Source organism: Ailuropoda melanoleuca, chromosome 5 (assembly GCF_002007445.2).
Source record: "Ailuropoda melanoleuca isolate Jingjing chromosome 5, ASM200744v2, whole genome shotgun sequence".
NCBI lineage: Eukaryota > Metazoa > Chordata > Mammalia > Carnivora > Ursidae > Ailuropoda > Ailuropoda melanoleuca.
Genome location: NC_048222.1, coordinates 124,276,990 through 124,299,611, shown reverse-complemented (window position 1 = coordinate 124,299,611; position 22,622 = coordinate 124,276,990). Strand labels below are relative to the sequence as shown.

General features: G+C 36.0%; 1 protein-coding gene across 5 annotated transcripts in view; it reads left to right on the top strand.

The window, feature by feature from the left end:
• The window catches only part of HSPA4L (heat shock protein family A (Hsp70) member 4 like), a 56,542-nt gene that overhangs the window by 21,445 nt on the left and 12,475 nt on the right, over positions 1-22,622 (top strand). For all 5 annotated transcript variants that reach the window (XM_034661639.1, XM_019802739.2, XM_034661641.1 and 2 more), the window contains exons 8-16: positions 697-941; positions 1,079-1,155; positions 1,793-1,944; positions 2,398-2,504; positions 4,970-5,103; positions 6,794-6,993; positions 17,353-17,451; positions 18,619-18,756; positions 22,119-22,244. In XM_034661639.1, the coding sequence (XP_034517530.1) occupies positions 697-941; positions 1,079-1,155; positions 1,793-1,944; positions 2,398-2,504; positions 4,970-5,103; positions 6,794-6,993; positions 17,353-17,451; positions 18,619-18,756; positions 22,119-22,244 (1,278 nt within the window). The remainder of the gene's footprint in view (positions 1-696; positions 942-1,078; positions 1,156-1,792; positions 1,945-2,397; positions 2,505-4,969; positions 5,104-6,793; positions 6,994-17,352; positions 17,452-18,618; positions 18,757-22,118; positions 22,245-22,622) is intronic.

Genomic DNA, 22,622 nt, shown 5'->3' with positions numbered 1-22,622 from the left:
CTCTCCCATCCATCCACTAGCTGGGGCTCATTGCTCAACAAGTTTTTTATATTAAATTCTTATCTCTCCTCTTCACTTTCTTCTGGTTTTTTTTTTTGTTGTTGGTTTTTTTTTTTTGGTTTTGTTTTTTTTGTTTTGCTTTGTTTTTTTCTGGTTTTCATGTTTTCTGTTGTTCTATATTTTTATAAAAATAGCCTAGCCTTTTTTTTTTTCTTTTTAAATAGTAGTCAGGAGGCCTAATTCCTGACCTATAAATTGACCAATTGCGGTATTTTAGATTTAATCTTTGAATTGGCTTTTCTTGGCTGTTTTGTTTTGGTTACATGCTTAGGACTGTTCCTTAGCTCTCTTGAATTTGGTTTTTGGTCTACCTGTTCAGTGCTGTTGTAAAACCAACGGATATGAGATAGTGAAGTTTCCATTGTTGTAACTCAGTTATTTCAGAAAAAGAATTAGTTATAATTATGATATATGGATCTGCAACCCAAAACAGATAATTCAGAATGGGTAAGTATGTTGGCTAAATATAAGTGATAATTAGTATAAGCGATAGCAAGTTTTGACACCTTGTGATTTTTGACAAGTTCTTTGGCTTTGAATTTATTTTAATTTTAAAAGGTGTTTTTTTTTGGTTTTTGTCTTTTTGAAAAGCATTTATATTTCTGAAAATTTAGTTCTGGTTTTTTGGTTAAACAGGTCTTGGCTACCACCTTTGATCCATATCTGGGTGGCAGGAACTTTGATGAAGCTTTAGTAGACTACTTCTGTGAGGAGTTCAAGACCAAATATAAGATAAACGTGAAAGAAAATTCTCGGGCCTTGTTGCGTTTATATCAGGAATGTGAAAAACTGAAGAAGCTAATGAGTGCAAATGCATCAGATCTTCCACTGAACATTGAGTGTTTCATGAATGACCTTGATGTTTCTAGTAAAATGAACAGGTACCGTGTATGTTTTCACTTTAAGAAGTGTTGGCTTATTTTATGTTTAGATCATGTCTGAGTTTTTTTGTTCTGTTTAGAAGATGTACTTGAGTTTTATATCCCAAAATGATGAATTTTACTTCATTTTCCCACAGGGCTCAATTTGAACAATTATGTGCTTCCCTCTTCACCAGGGTTGAGCCACCGTTAAAAGCAGTAATGGAACAAGCTAGTAAGTATAAATTACTAGACTAACAATCAAAATTGTATCATGGCATTAACTCACTTGAATGGGGTAGGAAATGGTAAAAGCAATAAAAACTTCCATTTGTTTTTTGAAGATTTGTATCTTCAAGAGGGAGATTATAACTTTATTCATAAGAACAAGAGCACTATGAATCTAGGTTTATGAGAGCAACTACTGGCTCATGTTATTATTTACATCATAAAACTAACACTAGTTATATTTGGAGGTATTTATATGTAAGTATATTGTAAAGTCTAAGATGAAAATAAAGTAGAAATGGGACATGATTGCTTTTTGTTAAGGTTTTTGGTAATCAGTACTCTTTATGGGTATTTGTGAGGTGAAAGTTAAAAAATTGAAGGACTCTGAAGAGCCCATGAGGTACTTGTCTGTTCTTGTTGTTACTCTATCATCTGGACCAAATGCAGTGCCTAACACATAGATAGTTAATATTTATTAAGTTTTGCCTTATTCCAAAATTTGTTTTTATCTTCTTTCTGTTTAGTCGTGTTTTGAGCAAAAACAAAATCCATTTTTTTTAAAAGTACTTTCCAAGGTCTTTTGTTAACATTTTTATATAGATTATCTTATTTTTCTCAATTAAAAACATTTTGTTTTCCAGACTTGCAACGTGAAGACATAAGTAGTATAGAAATTGTAGGGGGAGCAACTCGAATTCCTGCAGTGAAAGAACAAATCACTAAATTCTTTCTTAAAGACATAAGTACCACATTAAATGCTGATGAAGCTGTTGCAAGAGGATGTGCATTACAGGTATGATTATTAATTCTTTTTTTTTTTTTTTTACAGTGTATATTTTGCCAGAAATATGGTGATAGGCCTAAAGGGACCTTTTAATATTATCTGTTCAAACCACTTGTCAATAGGCTAAAAATAAATTAAAATTATTCCTGATAAATAAGTCTTGCGTCTTTCCAATTTCTGTTTTTAAACTATCAGAGGACAACATGTCTGTACTGTAGTGAAAGAACATTTACTTTATGAATTCCCGTAATTATTCCCATTTAAGATTCTTCTTTCAGATTTAAAAATATATTTTTGTAAGGTCATAGAGAGTACTCTTGACACTTTAGCTGTTAGCAAAAGACAGTAATTTTTAGGATGTAATAATTTTATTACAAGGACTTTATTAAGCAGTTCAATCAGGGTAACCTACTGTATGTTTTGTGTTTGTTGATTTAAATATGGTATACATCTTATTTTCAGTGTGCGATTCTCTCACCAGCATTTAAAGTGCGTGAATTTTCTATAACAGACCTTGTTCCCTATTCAATCATGTTAAGATGGAAGACCTCTTTTGAAGATGGAACTGGGTAAGTTACTTTTAAAGCCTTGGTTAGAGCTTGTTGTAAGTAACCAATTGAACCTACTCTCTGAACTAGAGGAATTTACGTGTCTAAAATTCTCAAATACTTCTAAATAAAATGTTAGAGAAAAGGAACTGTAAAATATTATGTAATCTGTAAACCATGATGGCATATTTTTAATTAGTATTTTATTATAAAGTAAATCATTCTTATTTTCAAATAAAATCACAATATGGAAATATAAAAACTTAAAAAACCTGCGTCTGCCGTACTCCAACTCCTACTTAGCCCATTTTACAAAGGTAACCATTGTTAACAGCTATGTTTATATCTATCCATTTTTTTGATTATCCAAAAATAAAAGCTGCACTTTTTAAATACATCATTATCTGAGTGCCTCCAGTGCAGCTTGCTTTCTAAAATGTTATATATTACCTTTCCTTGTCAACAGTGACTATTTTCTCAGCAATTTTAATTAATTTAACCAATACACCCTAAAGTCCTGTTTTTTTCTGATTCAAGCAGTACTATTGGAAACATCCTTGTACACATCTCCTTGTTTAGTTGTATTTAGTAAATCTGTAAGATAACTATATAGGACTGAAATTGACCCAAAGATATGAGCATTATTATAACCAGTACTGCCATATTATTCACCAAAAGGATTATACTAATTTATGTTCCTTTTAACATTGCTGAATTATCTGTTGTAGCTCATTTTCTTCTGTGCTTTTAAAGATAACATTCCGAAAGTGAAAATAAGTACTTTGTTACTAGATTTGCATTTTTGACTACCATGAGTCACAATCTTTTCATGCTTTTATTGACATTTACATTTCCTTTTCCATGAACTGCTTAAGATTTAAATAGCTTGCTTCCCTGCCAAAATAAAAATTTGTGTTTCAAATAATATATTTGACTACTTTTCAGAGCTTATAATTTGTACAATAAGGTAAACCTGTATTTAGGTTTTGAAGTTGCTTTTAAAATTTTTTTCTGTGCTCTATACATCCACACCCCCAAGAAACTAAAATTTTTGCACACATTCTGAAAATATGGTTTATCAATCTGAATGTTTTGTAGAGCATTTAAATGGCATGTCCTAATGTCAATTTTGAGGCATTTCTTACCTTAAGTTAACTTCAGGGGCAGCCGGCTGGCTCAGTTGGAAGAGCATGCTACTCTTGATCTTGGGGTTGTGAGTTTGAGTCCCATGTTGGGTATAGAGATTAACTTAAAGAAACTATTTTTTTTTTAAAGATTTTATTTATTTGAGAGAGAACATGAGCAGGGTGAGGGGCAGAGGGAGAAGCCGACTCCCTGCTCAGCAAGGAGCCCAACGCAGGACTCCATCTCAGGACCCAGGGATCATGACCTGAGCTGAAGGCAGATGCTTAACCATCTGAGCCACCCAGGTGCCCCTAAATAAACTTTAAAAAAGATAAAGTTAATTTCAGTTAAAGATACAGTGATCCAGAAAAAATTATAAGAAACATGTGGGGAGTTAAGTAAATCTATCCTAGTGATTATAATAAGAAAGTAAAAGATAATGTCGATTCTTGAAAACTAGGATAGAGGGAAAGGTCCATGAATATGAGATTTGCAAACCTTGCATAATGAATAGGGTGATGGTATGGTATTATAGAGTGAGTTTCTGGGCTACTATAAACAATAGTTATAAGCCATTTCCGTTAAACTATTTAAGACTGGGAATTGTTATGTAGGTTTATAAAACTTCCTGTACTGAAGAAGAGGAACCACTAGGACATTATTACATCAGGTGAAAAAATTGGAATATGGATTGTATGTTAAAGTATTAGGGTAAATTTATGAAGTTTACAGCTGTACTGTGGTTATGGTAGAGGACATCCCTGTTAGGAAATACACAGTGAAGTACCCAGGCATAAAGGGCCATAATGTAGGTAACACCCTCCACTGGTTCGGAAAAAATATACACGTATACAGAGTGTGCACTTACGTGATGAAACAAATGGAATAAAATGCTGACGGTAGTAAATCTAGGTAAAAGATATACAGGTGTTCCTTGTTCCTTGTGCTGTTTTATTTTCGCTCCTTTCCGTAAGTTTGAAATTAGTTTCAAATAAAAGTTTTTTTTAAGGGAGGTAGAAATAAATAAGGGTTACATATGACAAGTATTTTGGATAAGATTTGGTCCACATATGTGAGCAAAAACTAGTTCCTGTATATTGGCCTCAAAATATACCTAATCTCAGTTAATTTTTTTTTTTTTAGTAGGACAGAATTGTCTGTTACTATGACAGATATTCTAAAAACTTTGAGCCATAAACCTATCAAATTGCATGTTCATAGCAAAACCAGTAATTCTTTTTCTTTACATTTCTGGTTAGTGGTCTTTACAGTTGCTGCTTTTGAATTAGGAATGATGTGGATTCTGTAATTAGATTCTTAGACAACTTTCTGTTTGAACTGTTTTCCCACTCCCATTTTAGGGAATGTGAAGTATTCTGTAAGAATCATCCTGCCCCATTTTCAAAAGTCATTACTTTCCACAAGAAGGAACCATTCGAACTAGAAGCATTTTATACTAATTTACATGAAGTGCCTTATCCCGATCCAAGAATTGGTAAGAGATCAAGAAAAATATTTCACACACTTTTGCCTTTTGTAAATATATTTTTGAATCAAGGAAATAAATTGGTATTTGAGCTAAGCTAGCACTGAAAGATATTCATACTTTTTTCTAAACATGCACTTTTAGTGCTCACAGTTTATCCTGGAATAACAGCAGGTTTGAGTATTTTTAATTCATTTTGACTTCTCTGTTTAAAATGTTCTGTAATTTGCCTGAAAGGTTTGGGTGAGGGTCATTTTTTATGGAAAAACTCCTTAATCAGTAAGTTGAAATTGTGCTGCCAGACTATTTAAACTTCGGTTCCTAAACAACAACCAGGATGCATATCATTGGATTAATACAAAAGTGAGAATTTGGGACTGTAATAACTGTTTTAGCTGAGTAATTTTTTTAGAGATCTAAAAGTATGATTTTTATAACATTTAAGAGAAGGAATAATTTATAATTCTTTAAATATTCTATTTGTATTGCTTTTGTTGGTAGACTAAAAAGGGAACAATGTGACTATCTCAAATACATTATTTAAAGCAGTAGAAATAAATTATGGAAGGTGGAATTAGTTTGCCAGGGCTTCTGTAACAAAGTACCACAAACTGAGTGGCTTAAACAGAATTTGTTGTCTCCATTTCTAGAAACTAGAAGTAGGAAATGGAGCGTTGACAGGATTCCTTCTGAGGGCTTTGAGGAAAGGATCTGTTGTAGGCTTCTGTCCTTGGTTGGTAGATGGCCATCTTCATGTTCACATGACATTCTCCCTATATGTGTATGTCTCCAAATAAGGACACCAGTCATTGGATTAGAGCCCACCCTGATAACGTCATTTTAACCTGATTGCCTCTGCTAAGACCCTGTCTACCGAATAAGGTTACCATCTGAGGTACTTGAGAGTAGGACTTCATATTAATTTGAGGGTGAGGGTCTCAATTCAACCTATAACAAAGGTCAACCAAATTTTTTATTTCTCAGTTTTTCTGCCTAGTATCCTCTCTCTACTATGGATATCATTATATATATTATGGATTTTTAAAAATAAAACAGCAGAGGCACACCTGGCTGGCTCAGTCGGAAGAGCGTGTGTGAATCTTAATCTTGGGGTTGTGAGTTCAAACCCCACGTTGGGTGTAGAGATTACCTAAAAATAAGATCTTTAAAAAAATAATAAAAATAGTTTCTTAAAGTGAGAAGTTAATATGATCTCTGTAGGTATTAGTGGCTGAATAACTTAGCAATTTTGCTATAGGGTGAAATTTTTTAAAATTGCTTTATTTGTGAATTACCAAGATGGTTATGGTTTGCAAAACTAACAGCTAAAGGATAATGTCCATTTTGTTTCCAAACTCAGAAATTGAATTTTGTTATTTTGGTTTTAGAGTAACAATATTATAAAATACTTAAAAGCTATATTGCCTTGAGTCAAATTGTCCTTCATTGAACTTCCAACTTACCTTTGTCCTAGCACTGATGATTTTCAGCAGGCTGCTTAACCCTTCTAAGCCTTAAATATTAGGTTTATTAAGATATTAAAAAAGGTGATCTAGGGTCAATGCATTTTCCACAGTAATTATTCTGGATATAATTTACGATTATTTGCCATCATCTAAAAAATAACAGTCAAAATTATTGAATGAATAAGTTAATAATTGGAGGCCCATGTACTGATGGAAGCTCTTTTTTCCTTAAGGGAGCTTCACTATTCAGAATGTTTTTCCTCAATCTGATGGTGATAGTTCCAAAGTGAAGGTTAAAGTTCGTGTTAACATCCATGGAATCTTCAGTGTGGCCAGTGCATCAGTAATTGAGAAGCAGAATGTGGAAGGGGATCCCAGTGATGCTCCTATGGAGACAGAAGCTTCATTTAAGAACGAAAGCAAAGATGATGTGGTATGTAGAAAACCTATTGCGAGGTTCCGCTAATAAATATTTATTTTCTTAATCATAACCGATACCTTAATAGTTGAAAATATTAATCTCAGGTTTTATTGTAGGAATCAATATACACTTTTTTTAAATAAAAGCATCAAAGAATGATTTTTTTAAGTATAATTTTAAATGCTGTACATCTTTCACATTTTAAAATCTTCAGAGGTTTTGCATCAATAACCGTATATCAAACGTGTGTTTGGAGTCATCTTTCCTAAATTCTTATTTATTTCCATTAAAAACATGTATTATGGCTAGCTTTTTAGCTTACAGATAAAACCAGATTGATACAGTTTGAACTATACATGTTACCTTTTTTTAGATAAAAGTACGTGCTTAATAAAGAATTTTTCTGGGTTTAGGGATTATATGTGGCATGTGAACATAAAAGTGTGCTGTACATTCAGTAACATTAATACAGATTTTAGACAGTTTATTTATTAGGAAAGTTACCTGACTCTAACACTATATTTACTCTTGGAATACTAAGTCTTGCAGGACTTGTAGGAGAACATGATGTATTCCATTACACAAAGGTTTCATCTTTTTGTATGTATACCATTTATGAGTTATTTTTAATGGCATATTAAATTTTTTTGGTTCCAATCATAATTGGAGATCTGCCCTAGATTTTTTGTGTATTTGTGTATATTAAGAATGGATTTTGGGGGTGCCTGGGTGACACGGTTGGGTATCCAACTCTTGATTTCGGCTCAGATTGTGATCTCAGGGTTGTGAGATCAAGCCCTATGTCGGAGAGTCTGCTTGAGATTCTCTCTCCCTCTGCCCCTCCTGCTCATGTGCTCTCTTTCTCTCAAATAGAAGAATAAATATTTAAAGAAAAAAATGGATTTTGTTTTGTTAAATTTCAAGACTGTCTCTCCCTTTTGTGAAGTTTGTCTTTTTGTCTGTTTTTATTAATAATTACTCTAAAATCTTCCTCAATCAGAATTCTGCTCGTTAAAGTACCCATTTAGGGATCATGGTATTTTCTTTCATTCTTCTTCCCATGTATTATTTTGCTATTACATCCTTCCTTGAATTGAGGGGAAAAGAAAAGTGCTAATCTGTTAGTAAAGAGTGTCAATTTTTTATAATTAATGTAAGAATGATAGGTGGAAGAGTTTTTTTTGAGAAGTTTTCTTGGTTGTAGTTCACAATAATTTAAGTCAGACATGTAAATTTAATCCATTAAGATTTATTTTTGCTAATATTGAGAGCACTCTTATGCCTTCAGGATGAATTTTTCATAAGCATTTCAGTTTTCTTCACGTCTTTTTCTTAAAAGTCTCTGTTGAGACCTTTAGTTTTCTCTATATAGTGAATCCTAGGCACTAAAAACAATAATATGGCACCCATTTTTCTGCCACCTTTAGCATTTCTTATTTGCTGCTTTTGTCTGTGGGTTTGAAAGAATGATCTGGATGTGGACTTAAAGGATTCATCTGTGAATAAAGGATATGAAGTTATGACATCTGCTGTGGCCATTCAAGAGACTTATTTGCCTACCAGGAGTGTTTTGGCTTATAGGAAGGAACATTTCCAAGTAGTTGATGTTCCCATATAAGAGATTTCTTCTAGATAAGTAAGATGTTCCTAAATATTCTTTCTACAACATATATAATCAAGAGAAAAAGAAAGGTTAACATTATGGATCATATCCTTGGCATTTTTGACAAGCACATTCCACATATATTACCTCCTTTTAAATCCCTACCATAGCTGGATATAATAGGTGTTGAATAAATTTAGTTTATTTCTGAATCATTGCTAACAAGGGGTGATGGTTGAGTATCCTGTGTAGAAAACATCCTGTATGCTGTATTTCTTAATGGTTTTCTCTAGGATTTTTTTCTTTAATTCTGTATCCAGAAGTTTAAAAGGTAAGGCCTACATACCATTATAGTCGTTTCTCCCTTCCTCCCAAAAAATATGAACCAAATCAGAGTAGACTTTGGAATTTAATTGTTTCGATTTTAGAGGAGAAGCTAAGAGGGTAATAAGTTCTTTTTACTCTTCCCTGCCTGCTGACACTGTTGGTTCTGACATAAACCCAGTAAGCAACAGGAGGGTTTTTTTTTTTTTTTTTTTTTTTTGCTTTTGCCTGAGTCGATTTATGAAAGATTATTTTATGGTCCTCTTTTTTTTTTTTTTCATTAAAAACTAAGACAACTTTGATTTTCCTGAAAAAAATCATATCAGATTGCTGACTTTTTCTTCAATATGAAGATTTCTCTAAATTAAATTGATACTTCTAGGTATATATTACTATACCGTCATACTAAGAAGTTATCACAGCTTAGGCTTTATCACAAAACCAGAGATTAGAAAGACTATATGCTATTTATTATACTAATATGCTTTGATTTTACTATTCCCCAATTGTTGGTCATTTTTCCCAAAACATCTGATTACTTATATGTGCCAGGCACTGTTTTAGGCTCTGAAGATACAGTGGTAAGCAAGGAAGAAAAGATCCCCATCTATCTGTAACTTACCTTCTAGTGGGAAAGGACAAGCTGGAAGCAACAAGATACCATATAAATATAAAGGGAATTAATGGGGGTGGGGAATGCATAGTGGAAATTATGTGATAGTGATGAGGAAAGCCACCTGTGAGGAAGGAACAGGTAAGCCAGCCTGAAAGATGCAAGAACAGTTTGAAGGTAAGTTGTGGGTAGGTGTCTGGTCAGAGTGAGTAGCAAGTATAAAGCCACTGAGGAAGAAAGCCCTTTTTTGTTGTAACAAATGCAAGGGTAGCTGATATATGAGATATAGGAGTGGAGAAGGTGAGGAGAGTGGCAAGAAAAAATATTAAGGTAGATCAAGGGACAGAGCCAGTAAAGCCTTTATATAGTTCACGTTAATGATTCTGGATTTTATTCTTTTTTTTTTTTTAAGATTTACTTATTTATTTTAGAGAGCTTAAGCTAGAGGGGCAGAGGGAGAGAGAATCTCAAGCAGACTCTGCACTGAGTGTGGAGCCTGACGTGGGTCTTGATCTCATGACCCTGAGATCATGACCTGAGCTGAAACCAAGAGTTGGATGCTTAACCAACTGTACCACCCAGGCACCCCTGGATTTCATTCTTTTTTTTTTTTTTAAAGATTTTATTTATTTATTTGACAGATAGAGACAGCCAGTGAGAGAGGGAACACAAGCAGGGGGAGTGGGAGAGGAAGAAGCAGGCTCCCAACCGAGGAGTCTGATGCGGGGATCGATCCCAGAACGCCGGGATCATGCCCTGAGCCAAAGGCAGACGCTTAACGACTGAGCCACCCAGGCGCCCCCTGGATTTCATTCTTAAGTGCTTTTTATTCAGCAAATAACTAGAAGCACTGGAATGTGTGTTTGGATATAGCAGGGAACAGAAAAATGACCTCAACCCTCCTGCAATTTAAAATCTGTCAGAGAAGCCAGAATCTAGAAGCACTTCTTTTAATTTCCCCTCTATAGATAATATTTGTATGAAACTTCTCAAATCATTTCAGAAGGTTAACACATTATTCTCAAATCAATTGTAAACTGTACAATTTTCCGCTTTTTTAATATATCTGAAATTGGGGTAGGTCTTGCAAATGATCATATCTTCTACTTACTGTTGCCAATGGCAATAATCATGATACAGTTCTCATCACCTGTACCTGTGTGAATTTGGTTGCTATTCCCGGTGACATGACTAGGCAGTTGCATCCCCTTGACATTTCTGTCAACAAACTGTTTTAAAGACCATTTGTGGAAGGAATTCAAGTCCTGGTTGTTGTCTGAAGATAATCTGCTGACTCCTTTTGGTATGATAAAGAAAACAATCATAAAACTTGCAGAATAGGTATCAGTGGCTTATAAGAAAATATTAAGAGACCATACTGGAACAACTTTTATTTTTTTTATTTTTTTATTTTTATTTTATTATTATATTATGTTAGTCACCATACAGTACATCCCCAGATTCCGATGCAAAGTTCGATGCTTCATTTCTGAAGTCTTCAGTTTGCTTCTCAGAGTCCATAGTCTCTCGTGTTTCATTCCCCCTTCTGATTACCCCCCCTTTCTTTATCCCTTTCTTCCCCTACCGATCATCCTAGTTCTTATGTTCCATAGATGAGAGAAACCATATGATAATTGTCTTTCTCTGCTTGACTTATTTCACTTAGCATTATCTCCTCCAGTGCCGTCCATGTTGCAGCAAATGTTGAGAATTCGTTCTTTCTGATAGCTGAGTAATATTCCATTGTATATATGGACCACAGCTTCTTAATCCAGTCACCTGTTGAAGGGCATCTCGGCTCCTTCCACGACTTAGCTTATTGTGGACAATGCTGCTATGAACATGGGTGTGCATATGGCCCTTCTCTTCACTACGTCTGTATCTTTGGGGTAAACACCCAGTAGTGCAATGGCTGGGTCATAGGGTAGTTCAATTTTTAACTTTTTAAGGGACCTCCACACTGTTTTCCAGAGTGGCTGTACCAACTTGCATTCCCACCAACAATGTAGGAGGGATCCCCTTTCTCCACATCCTCTCCAACAATTGTTGTTTCTTGCCTTGTCTATCTTTGCCATTCTAACTGGCGTAAGGTGGTATCTCAGTGTGGTTTTGATTTGAATTTCCCTGATGGCTAATGATTTTGAACATTTTTTCATGTGTCTGTTAGCCATTTGTATGTCTTCATTGGAAAAGTGTCTGTTCATATCTTCTGCCCATTTTATGATTTGTTTATTTGTTTCTCGTGTATTGAGTTTGAGAAGTTCTTTGTAGATCTTGGATACCAGTCCTTTATCTGTGGTGTCCTTTGCAAATATATTCTCCCATTCCGTGGGCTGTCTCTTAGTTTTTTTGACTGTTTCCTTGGCTGTGCAGAAGCTCTTTATCCTGATAAAGTCCCATAAGTTCATTTTATCTTTTATTTCTCTTGCCTTTGGAGATGTGTCGTGAAAAAGGTTGCTCTGGCCGATGTCATAGAAGTTGTTGCCTATGTTCTCCTCTAGAATTTTGATGGATTCCTGTCTCACATTGAGGTCTTTCATCCATTTGGAGTTTATTTTTGTGTATGGTGTGAGAGAGTGGTCAAGTTTCATTCTTTTGCATGTAGCTGTCCAATTTTCCCAGCACCATTTATTGAAGAGACTGTCTTTTTTCCACCGGATGTTTTTTCCTGCTTTATCAAAGATTAGTTGCCCAAAGAGCCGAGGGTCCATTTCTGGGTTCTCTATTCTGTTCCATTGGTCGATGTGTCTGTTTTTGTGCCAGTACCATGCTGTCTTTGTGATCACAGCTTTGTAGTACAGCTCGAAATCCGGCATTGTGATGCCCCCAGCTTTGTTTTTCCTTTTCAACAGTTCCTTGGAGATTCGGGGCCTTTTCTGGTTCCATACAAATTTAAGGACTATTTGTTCCAGTTCTTTGAAAAATGTCCTCCTTTCCTTTCCTTTCCCTTTCCCTTCTCTTTTCTTTCCCTTTCCTTTCCCTTTTCTTTCCATTTCCTTTTCCTTTTCTTTCCTTTTCCCTTCCTTTCCCTTCCTTTCTTTCTTTCCCTTTCTTTCTTTCCTTTCCTTTCTTATTGAAGTCTAGTTGATATACAATGTTACATCAGTTTCAGGTGTTCAACGTAGTGTTTGGAAAACCTATACATTATGCTATACTCACCACAATTGCGGTTCCCATCTGTCACCATACAATGCTATTACAGCACCATTGGTTATACTCCCTATGCTGTACCTTTGACTTATTTGTTCCTGTGACTTACTCATTCCATAACTGGAGGCCTGTGCCTCTCAATCCTCTTCACCTTTTGCCCAGCCCCCTCCCTTCTGGCAACCACTAGTTTGTTCTCTGTATTTATGGGTCTATTTCTGTTTTGGGTTCGGAGAGAACATTGTCTTTATTCATGCAGCCTAAGGTTCTGCAAAGTTAAAAAAACAAAAATGTTTCCTTGAGCATTCCCTGAGCTTAATGTTAGCAGTTACCTTTCAGATGCCATGTACGTTACAAAGGCTCCAAAATGTTCACGTGAGGGGTGGGAAAAGGCGGCTAGCAAGATTCATTTGAACATTCAGTCTGTTCTGTATGTCTTCTGAGATACTATATTTATTTTTTTCTCTTCTCTTTTATTATTTTATTTTTTGAGTTTTTATTTTTAGAAACAGTAATTCTACACATGGTACTAGAATAAGTGAAAATATAATAATATAGATTTAAAGTTAATTAAAATTTAAAGTTAATTATTTAGCTACTTCATTGAATTAATTGGGATTAAATTTAAAAATAACTATAATGTTTAGAACAGATAGTAGTCACTCAATAACTATTAGCTATTTAATAATATTCTTATGTAAATGTAATTCTAATATATTTTAAAAGATTACATTGGGAATGTAAAGCTAAGTCACATAAAAGATACATAATAAATAGTTAAGAGTGTGTAAAATGCTAGTCTTTGTTTCAACCCCTTCACTCAGTGTTCAGCTATCACAGAAACTAAATTTTTTTCAGGGGGCTAAAAGACCTTCTTTTATTCAAAGTTCTATTCTAATATTTGTCTTATTTTTTTTCTGGAACTACATTTTTAACTTTAAGTCATAAAACTCTTAATATATTTAGAAAGTGTTTGGCTTGATTTTTCTTCTATTTCTTCCATTTCTATGGTCACTGAGCAAGAATGTTTCATTTGGTTGTCACTGAAGACTCTGTTCTATGTGCCTAATGTTTAGTTCTCATTTTTTTTTAATCATCCTTGAAATATATTTGCAAGGTCTTTCATTTATATACCGGTGATACTTTCCAGAGACTCTGACAAATCTCCAGTTCACATACGTATATGAGCAGTGGTTCATTAGGTAGACAAGGAAAGAAAACTTCGGAAACTACATGAAAGACCAAAATTCACTGGAGCTGTAGACCCATTCAATGCTGTCTTTACCTGAGAGTTGTTTTGTTCTTTTCTTTGTTTTGTAATTAGGTAACTATTATGGTAAGGAATGTAAATGAGAAAACCTATAGGGAAAAACTTTCAAGCCATTCAAAGCTAAATGCAGTGTCTTTCTAATACTCTTTGATGTTAGTTTATCATTTAAGTCAAAAACTTTGATTGCAAAAGGACAGTTAGGAATTTGAAATATTAACAAGTGCATTTTTAAAATTATTGTAATCTTTTTTTTTTTTAACCAACTGCTCCATTATTATTTAAGGTTATGACAGAGGATGATGAGGTTATGGTCCAAGAACGTGAAGACAAACCCACTAGCACTAAATTAAAAAGATGGCAAATGAGCTTTGAATAGATTTTATAAAATCTAAGCAGAAACAGTAGCCTTGAAAGCCTAAGCTTTAAATCCGATGGAAGTTGTGGTAGCAAAGTGGACAGGAAGTGGCTGAGGGAGAGAAAGTGCTGAGGTTCCAAAGTCTTTATGTCAGGGATAAAAACACCGGAAGAAATTCCCATACAAATACACAGAATCCCCAGGCATGAGGAATATTATAAAATAATTGAGAGAAGAGCAATAGAATAAGTCCTAAACATTCCCTGAGAAAGGCACCTATAGCCCACGTGAGTAGGTAAGGCTATCTCACCTCTCAGTTTGCAGCCCAGAAGGAATGGCCTGGAAGCTGTGGGTCTTGGCAGGATGAGCCCTGGAGTAGCACAATAGCCCAGACTGAGTCAGATTTTCTCTCATCTATGGAACATAAGAACTAGGATGATTGGTAGGGAAGAAAGGGATAAAGAAAAGGGGGGTAATCAGAAGGGGGAATGAAACATGAGAGACTATGGACTATGAGAAACAAACTGCGGGTGCTTGGTGACTGCACCACTCAGGCGCTCCGGGTTGTGGGCTTCTTGATTTTTCAGCCTGCCTTCTGGGGGAGGGGCCTGCTGGCCGGTACTCAGAAAACCCTGTTTGGGTAGAGTCTCCGTGTCCCCTGCGAGGGGGGATGGGGATGGGCACCCTGTGAGCCAGTATTTCCGGGCTTTTGTTCTTTGGCGGCTTTCCCTGGAGGTTTGCTGTGCCTCTTCTGAGAGTCAGAGCATCAGCGGCTGAAATTCAGCCTCTATCTCAGAACAGAGGGATCGCAGATCATTCTCCACTGATGTTCTGGCCACTTTAACTCTGTTTCTGTTGGTGCTGCTCAACCCTGCAGCATCCCAGGCTGTGCGCCCCACACCCGGCGTCCCAGCCCTCACTTCCATGGCCGGCGCGTCTCTGTCCTTTGTGTTTCCAACCCCGCCAGCCGCCAGTCGCCAGCCGCCCTGCGCGGGCCCCCGGAGCTCCCCGTCTCAGTCTGGTGTCTCGCGGGTGCTGACCGCGAGTCCGCCTGCTCCCCCATGCAGGTGGCCCTCCAGCCGCCAGCCGCCAGCCGCCCCGCGCACGCTCCCGGAGCTCCTGGTCTCAGCCTGGATCCAGTGAGCACACCGGAGCTCCGTGAGATGCTTGTTGGCGCACGCTCCGGCTCACGGACTCAGTCTGCTGTTTCCAGAGTGCGGATCCGTGGTCCACCCGCTCCCTGGTGCAGGTGGCCCGCCAGCCGCCCCGCGCTCGCTCCCAGAGCTCCCGTTCTCAGTCTGCTGTCTCACGGGTGCCGTCCGCAAGTCCACCTGCTCCCGGTGCAGGTGGCCCGCCAGCCGCCCCGCGCGTGCTCCCGGAGCTCCCGTTCTCAGTCTGCTGTCTCAAGTGTGCGGGTCCGCCGGTCCGTCCGCTCCCCCGTGCAGGTGGCTACCGCTTCCCGGCGCCCTGACACGGCGGCTCCCTCCCCCTTCTGTTTATCTTCCGATATCTGTGCGCGGTTTCACGGCTGCCCGCTTCGTACCTCGATACTCAGCGTTGGAGATGTTCATTTGTAGAGATCTAGATGTATCTTCCTGCATCTCAGGCTGATTCCGTGGATGTTCCTGCTGGTCCGGTACCTATCCAGCTTAACTCAGGGGACTGGCTGAAAAAGGGGTCCCCTACTCCTCTGCCATCTTAACTCCCCCCCCCAACAACTTTTAAACAAATGCTGGGTCACTGATGCTTTTGATTGCACAGAGGACAATATTGTGTAGAAAAATATTCAACAACTTGAATAAACTTGAATAAACTGATTCTGAATGTGAGGTTTTAGAAATACCTTAACCGCTGTATATGATTTATCTTTTAGAGATCTATACATGTTAGAATAGCTTTCAGTAAGTATCAAGTAAAAATGCTAACTGATCAAGCATTTTGGCCACTTAACTGGCAACATTTTTTCTTAGTGTTATATGAAATAAAGTGTATTTGTGTCTTCCTACGTTACACCAACTCACCACTATATCACTTTTTTCACCTTTTTTCAATCAGGGTGGGGGAAATTGTATAGTTGGAAGTTGGCTCGGGGGGTGGGGGGTGGAAGATCAGAAATAATTGACTTTTTAAAAAATTTTTTTAAAGATTTATTAATTTATTAGAGAGCAGGAGGAGGGGCAGAGGGAGAGAGAGAAACAGACAGAATCCACAAGCAGACTTCCCAATATGGGGCTTGATCCCAGGACCCTGAGATCATGACGAGCCATGACCTGAGTCAGCACTTACTCCACTGAACCACCCATTTTCCCCAGAGATAATTGACCTTTTAACTGCAAAGAACACTGGTGTAAATGATCTGCTAAGTTATTTTTCTCTTTGGCACAAATAAGCATTTATTCATGATAGCCTTCTGGGTATTTTATATTTGCTTAACTCCAAATATATAAGAAGACTTAAATTATTCTGATTGCTGAATTCCATGCTTTCTTCTTTTGAGGAGGGTGATCATAAATAAGTTTAAGAAAGACCAGAAAAAATCTATTACTCTTTTACAGTCTTATTGGGTGAAAGTTTATCCTTTACACATTAAAAAATCTTTGAAGTTTACATTGTAATAATTTGGAGCCATCTACTTTGACAGTTTTGATGTACTGAGTATTGTACTATATTTAAAAAATATAATGACCTTATGTAATACACGTATTTTGTATCTTTCTCATTTTCCCACATTAAGTTCTTTATAAACATTTTTCAAGGAAAGTTTAATGTTCTCTTTTTTGTAAGCTTATGTTTGTGAATTTTGATTGGTGAATTTAACTTAAACAGTTTTTTGTTTTGCAATTATTTAACCACAGCTGAATGAAACAGTTTATTAAGCATCAAATCTTTTTCTTCTACGTGTCAATCTATTTATTTGTAGTTACTCTCATTTGAGAAACAATCTTCTATTTTACAATGTTCGCACATTACAAAGCAGTTTTGAACACTAAGATGCTGTTTATTAAAAAAAATAGAATAAGGAAGACGCTCATATTATCAATTACATATTTTCTATCCAGGATAAAATGCAAGTTGACCAAGAAGAAGGAGGGCATCAAAAATGTCATGCTGAACACACCCCAGAAGAGGAAATTGATCATACAGGAACCAAAACAAAGGTGTGTTTTACTATTTTTGTGGTTGTGTCTTTTTGAGATTGATATTTTAAATCTTAGTACTCCAGAAAAGTATAGAAGCATAAAGCCAGAATAAATACAATTCGATGAGTTATTATAGAGGATTTTTAAAAGAATGAACCCTAACAATATAAGTAAAATTATCTCTTTGGTAGGAAAAAGAAGGTGCATTTTTCAGTAATTTTTTGTCTCATTAAAAGCCATATAATCCCAGAAAAATAAGAAATGCAGTAAGCTAAATGAGGAAAACTTAATTTAGCAGTAACTTCACATCTCAAAATTAACCACTCTAAGGATTTTGCCGCATATCATAAAATATTTTCTTTTGTGCAAAAATAAATATTTTTGAAGGTGTGACTTTCAAGGATGACTCTTTTATTGCAAGTCATTATTTTACTGAGACAGTCGTTGCCAATAACAGGGAGAGACCCAGACCCAATCATCCAGATGAATGTGGCTGCAGCTCTAAATACCATCTTCAACAGGTTTTTTCTAACCTGAACAGAATTTAATCTATATTGGTTAGTTGTATAGATTTTTTTCAGGGATTATAAAGATTTTGTTTCAAATCCTGGGCACCCCAGTAATTTAGAAACTGAAACCTATTTTTCTGGATTTTTAATTTTACTTGATATTTTTTGCTTTAATTGTTTAACAGCTTGAGATACAGCTTACATACCATATAGTCCACCCATTTAAGTGTACAATTCAGTGGTTTTTAATATACTCACAGAGTTTTGCAGCTATTACTACAAACATTTTTATAGCATTTTTATCACCCAGGAACTGCCCAACTATTTTCCAGAACAGTTTCAATATTTTATAATCTTGTTAGCATTGTGAAGGTTCCAATTTCTCCACATCCTCACCAATTCTTATTATTTTCCTTTTTTTCATTATAGTTGTCCCTAATGCGTGTGAAGTGGCATCTCATTGTGGCTTTAATTTGCATTTCCATTCTGGTATTTTTTTTATGTAGAAAGACTTAGTGTACACAGAATATAAAATACTATCCATATTAAAGTAGTATTAAGTATAGTAGATGGTAAAAGTTTCGATTTTACTTTTTTGTTTAATCTGAAATCACTTTTAAATGTATTCTTAAGCTGGTTTTAAAAATGTATACTTCTCTTGCATTTCTCTTTGCAGTCAGCTCCCTCAGACAAACAAGATCGATTAAACCAGACTATTAAAAAAGGAAAAGTCAAGAGTATTGATCTGCCTATCCAGAGTAGCCTGTGTAGACAACTGGGCCAAGATCTTCTCAACAGCTACATTGAAAATGAGGTATATAAATCTGAGTTGATGTTGAAATAAGTGGTAGTATATTCTGAAATTTTTGTTGAAGTCAATGATTATTACCCCCCCCATTTGGGGATCTAGTCCATAATTCCTAAGGAATTATTAAATCATTGAACTACTTTATTTTAGACAAAATACTGAGCTATATTAATGTTACGTACAGTGTGGCTTTTATCAGAGTTATGTGAAAAACATGTGTTGTCTCCACTATAAAGAAGACCACTCTAATACTAAGGATTCTTATCTCCTGTTACTCTGTCTTAACAGTAACACCCAGCAGACATTGTATGGGGAAGTATTAGCAGCTCCCCTCTTCTAATGTGTTCTTCTTAAAGATAAGGCTCTATTCACAATGTTTTCTGACTTCCCTTTAATACTGCTAAGACCTGTTCTCATTCTTGAAGTTTTCTTTACATGTCTGTGTGTCTAATTTTATAGTCTCTTGAGGGAAGAGACTGTTTCTTGACTAGCAGTTGTATAAGAAGTAATTTTATTTTTAAAACTTTTAAGTAGTTGTAATTTCTGCAGGCTTGGCTAGTGTTAGAGAAGGTCAGTTTTCTTTGAAGCACCCCATATTCTCCCACTGGTGCACATTATTCTAGGAATTTCTTCAAGAGATTTTGATTTTACAATGCTTGCTCTTTTTGGTACCTTCCTATGTTGTCTGTTCATTAAGTATTAAAGGCTGCATTTTAGGTGAAGTAAGCATTCCTGGAGACCATGAGTGATTCAGAATTTGTTTTGGACAAATTAATTTTCCCAAAGGAATACATCGTAAGCAAGTGCTGCTGTGGCGTATTTTGTGTATACAATTTTTCTTAAGGTTTTAAATGTCTCACTATTTTAAATTCCAAATGTCAGTGCACTATAGTCTTCTGTTTAAAATACTGTGTTTCTGTTAAATTGAAAATTTTCTTCAGGTATTACAATCCTCAGATTTTTATTTCTTTGCTTTGTAACAATAATATTTGCTAACCTTTTAAAACACGATATCTTATTTAATCCTCAAAACAAACCTGTGAAGTATAGGTACTGTTAGAGATATATGTTTTACAGATGAAGAAACAGGAACAGGTAGACTAAATCATACAAGGCCGGAGAGTAACCTTTGAGTTGGATCTCGGTAGTCTGTCTCCAGAGCTTAAGATCACAACCACTGTATTATATCCCCTTCCAAAGCTAACATTTATTCAGCATGAGTTATGTGCTAGGCACTACACTAAAATTTTATGCAAATTATGTGAATTACTAACAGCCCCAAACAGATAGATAGTTGTATTCTCTCTGTTTTAGGATAAGAAAACTGAGGCTTAGAGAGGTTCAGTGACCTTCCTGTGATCTCAGAGCTAGTAAGTGGGGAGCCAAGGAATTGAACCCGAGTATGTACAATGACATAGTCTATGTGGCGTTTTTGAAGTAGCTTTATTGGGGCGCCTGGGTGGCTTTGTCGTGAAGCGTCTGCCGTCGACTCAGGGCGTGATCCTGGAGTTCTTGGATCGAGCCCCACGTCAGGCTCTGCTGCTGGGAGCCTGCTTCTTCCTCTCCCACTCCCCCTGCTTGTGTTCCCTCTCTTGCTGGCTGTCTCTCTCTCTGTGAAATAAATAAATAAAATCTTAAAAATAAATAAATAAAATAGCCTTATTGAGATATAATTCACATATCATACAGTTTACTCATTCAAAGTGTACAGTTCGGTGGCTTTTGGAATATTATACATTACTAATCTTTTGAGCTGTAGTAGAATGTATATAACATAAAATTTGCCATTTTGATTAAATATACAGCAATTCAGTGGCATTGTTAAATTCACAGTTTTGTGAATTGTCACCACTGCCTATTTCTAAAACGTTTTCATAACCCCAGAAAGTCTGTAATTATTAATAACTCACCATTCTTCTCTTCCCCCAACCCCCAATAAACTCTAGCCACTTTCTGTCTCTGGATTTCCCTATTCTAGATAAATCATATGAGTGTAATCATACAATATTTGTCCTTTTGTGTCTGGTTTAGTACACTTGGCATAATGTTTTCAGAGGTTTTCCATGTTGTAATATGTATCAGAACTTTATACCTTTTTATAATAGAATAATATTTCATTGGAGATATATGTACATTTTATCCATTCATCTGTTAATGGACAACTGAGTTGTTTATGCCTTTTGGCTATTGTGAATATTGCTGTGGTGGGCGTACGGATACCTGTTTCGAGTTCCTGTTTTCAGTTCCTTTGGTTATATACCTAGGAGTAAAATTGTTGTCATATTGTAATTCTTTGTTTAGCTTTTTGAGGAACCACCAAACTGTTTTACATAACAGCTGCAGCATTTTACATTCCCAATAGCAATATGCAAGCATTAAAAATTCTCCACATCCTCATCAACATTCTCCATTTCTTATAATCCATTTCTTTGATTATAGTCATTCTAAGTAGATATGAGGGGTTTTTGGTTTGCATTTCCCTAATGCATATTCTTCTTTTTTTAAATTGAAGTCTAGTTGATACACAGTGTTACTTTAGTATCAGGTATATAGCATAGTGATAAACCAGTCCATACATCATGGTATGCTCACAAGTATGGCTGTCATCTCTCACTATACACTATTATTATACCATTGATTATATTCCCTATGCTGTACGTTTTATCCCCGTGACTTACACATTCCGTAACTTGAAGCCTGTATCTCCACTCCCTTTCACCCATTTGCCCATCCTCCCACCCATCTCCCCTCTGGCAACCATCAGTTCTATTTATGGGTCTGTTTCTACTCTTTGTTTATTCATTTGTTTTTTAGATTCTACATAAAAGTGAAATCATACAGTATTTGTTTTTGTCTGACTTGTTTCACTTAGCTTAGGTCCATTTATTTTGTTGCAAATAGTAAGATTTCATCCTTTTTAATGGCTGAATAATACTCTATCACACACACTTATACACATAGAGAGCCCACACCTTCTTTATTCACCTATCAATGGACACAGGTTGCTTCTGTATCTTGGTATTGTAAATAATGCAATAAACAGAGGGTGCATACATCTAATTATTTTTGTTTTCTTTGGGTAAATACCCAATAGTGGAATTATTGGATCATATGGTACTTCAATTTTTAATTTTTTGAGGAACCTCTATACCATTTTCCACACTTGCTGCACCAATTTACATTCCCACCAACACTGCATGAGGGTTCCTTTTTCTCCATACCTTCAGCGACACTTGTTATTTCTTGTCTTTTTGATTCTAGCCATTCTGACAGGTATTAGTTAATAGCTCATTGTGGTTTTGATATGCATTTCCCTGATCACTTTCCTGCATATTCTCAATAGCAATTAATCTAAACATTTTGAATAGGGGAAGATGATAATGCAAGATAAATTAGAGAAAGAAAGAAATGATGCTAAGAATGCTGTTGAAGAATATGTATATGATTTCAGAGACAAGCTGGGCACGGTCTATGAAAAATTCATCACTCAAGAAGTAAGTCTAAATTTTAAAGTTTTTATTAGAATAATTTGTTAGAGGGGCACCTGGGTGGCTCAGCTGGTTAAGCATCTGACTCTTGATTTCAGCTCAGGTCATGATCTCAGGGTTGTGAGATCGAGCCCCCACGTTGGGCTTCACGCTCAGTGTGGAGTCTGCTCACTCTCTCCCCCTTTACCTCTCTCTCCACTTGCGTTCGCATGCATGTGCTCTTGCTCACTCACACACTCTCCCTCTCTCAAATAAGTCTTTAAAAAATGATTTGTTTGACAATGTTAATACGATTTATACAAATAAACATACCAAATGTGTTACTGTCGACAATTTCCTTGAGCCATTCTTAGTTATTTCTCCCAGTTGCAGAAGTATGGTAAA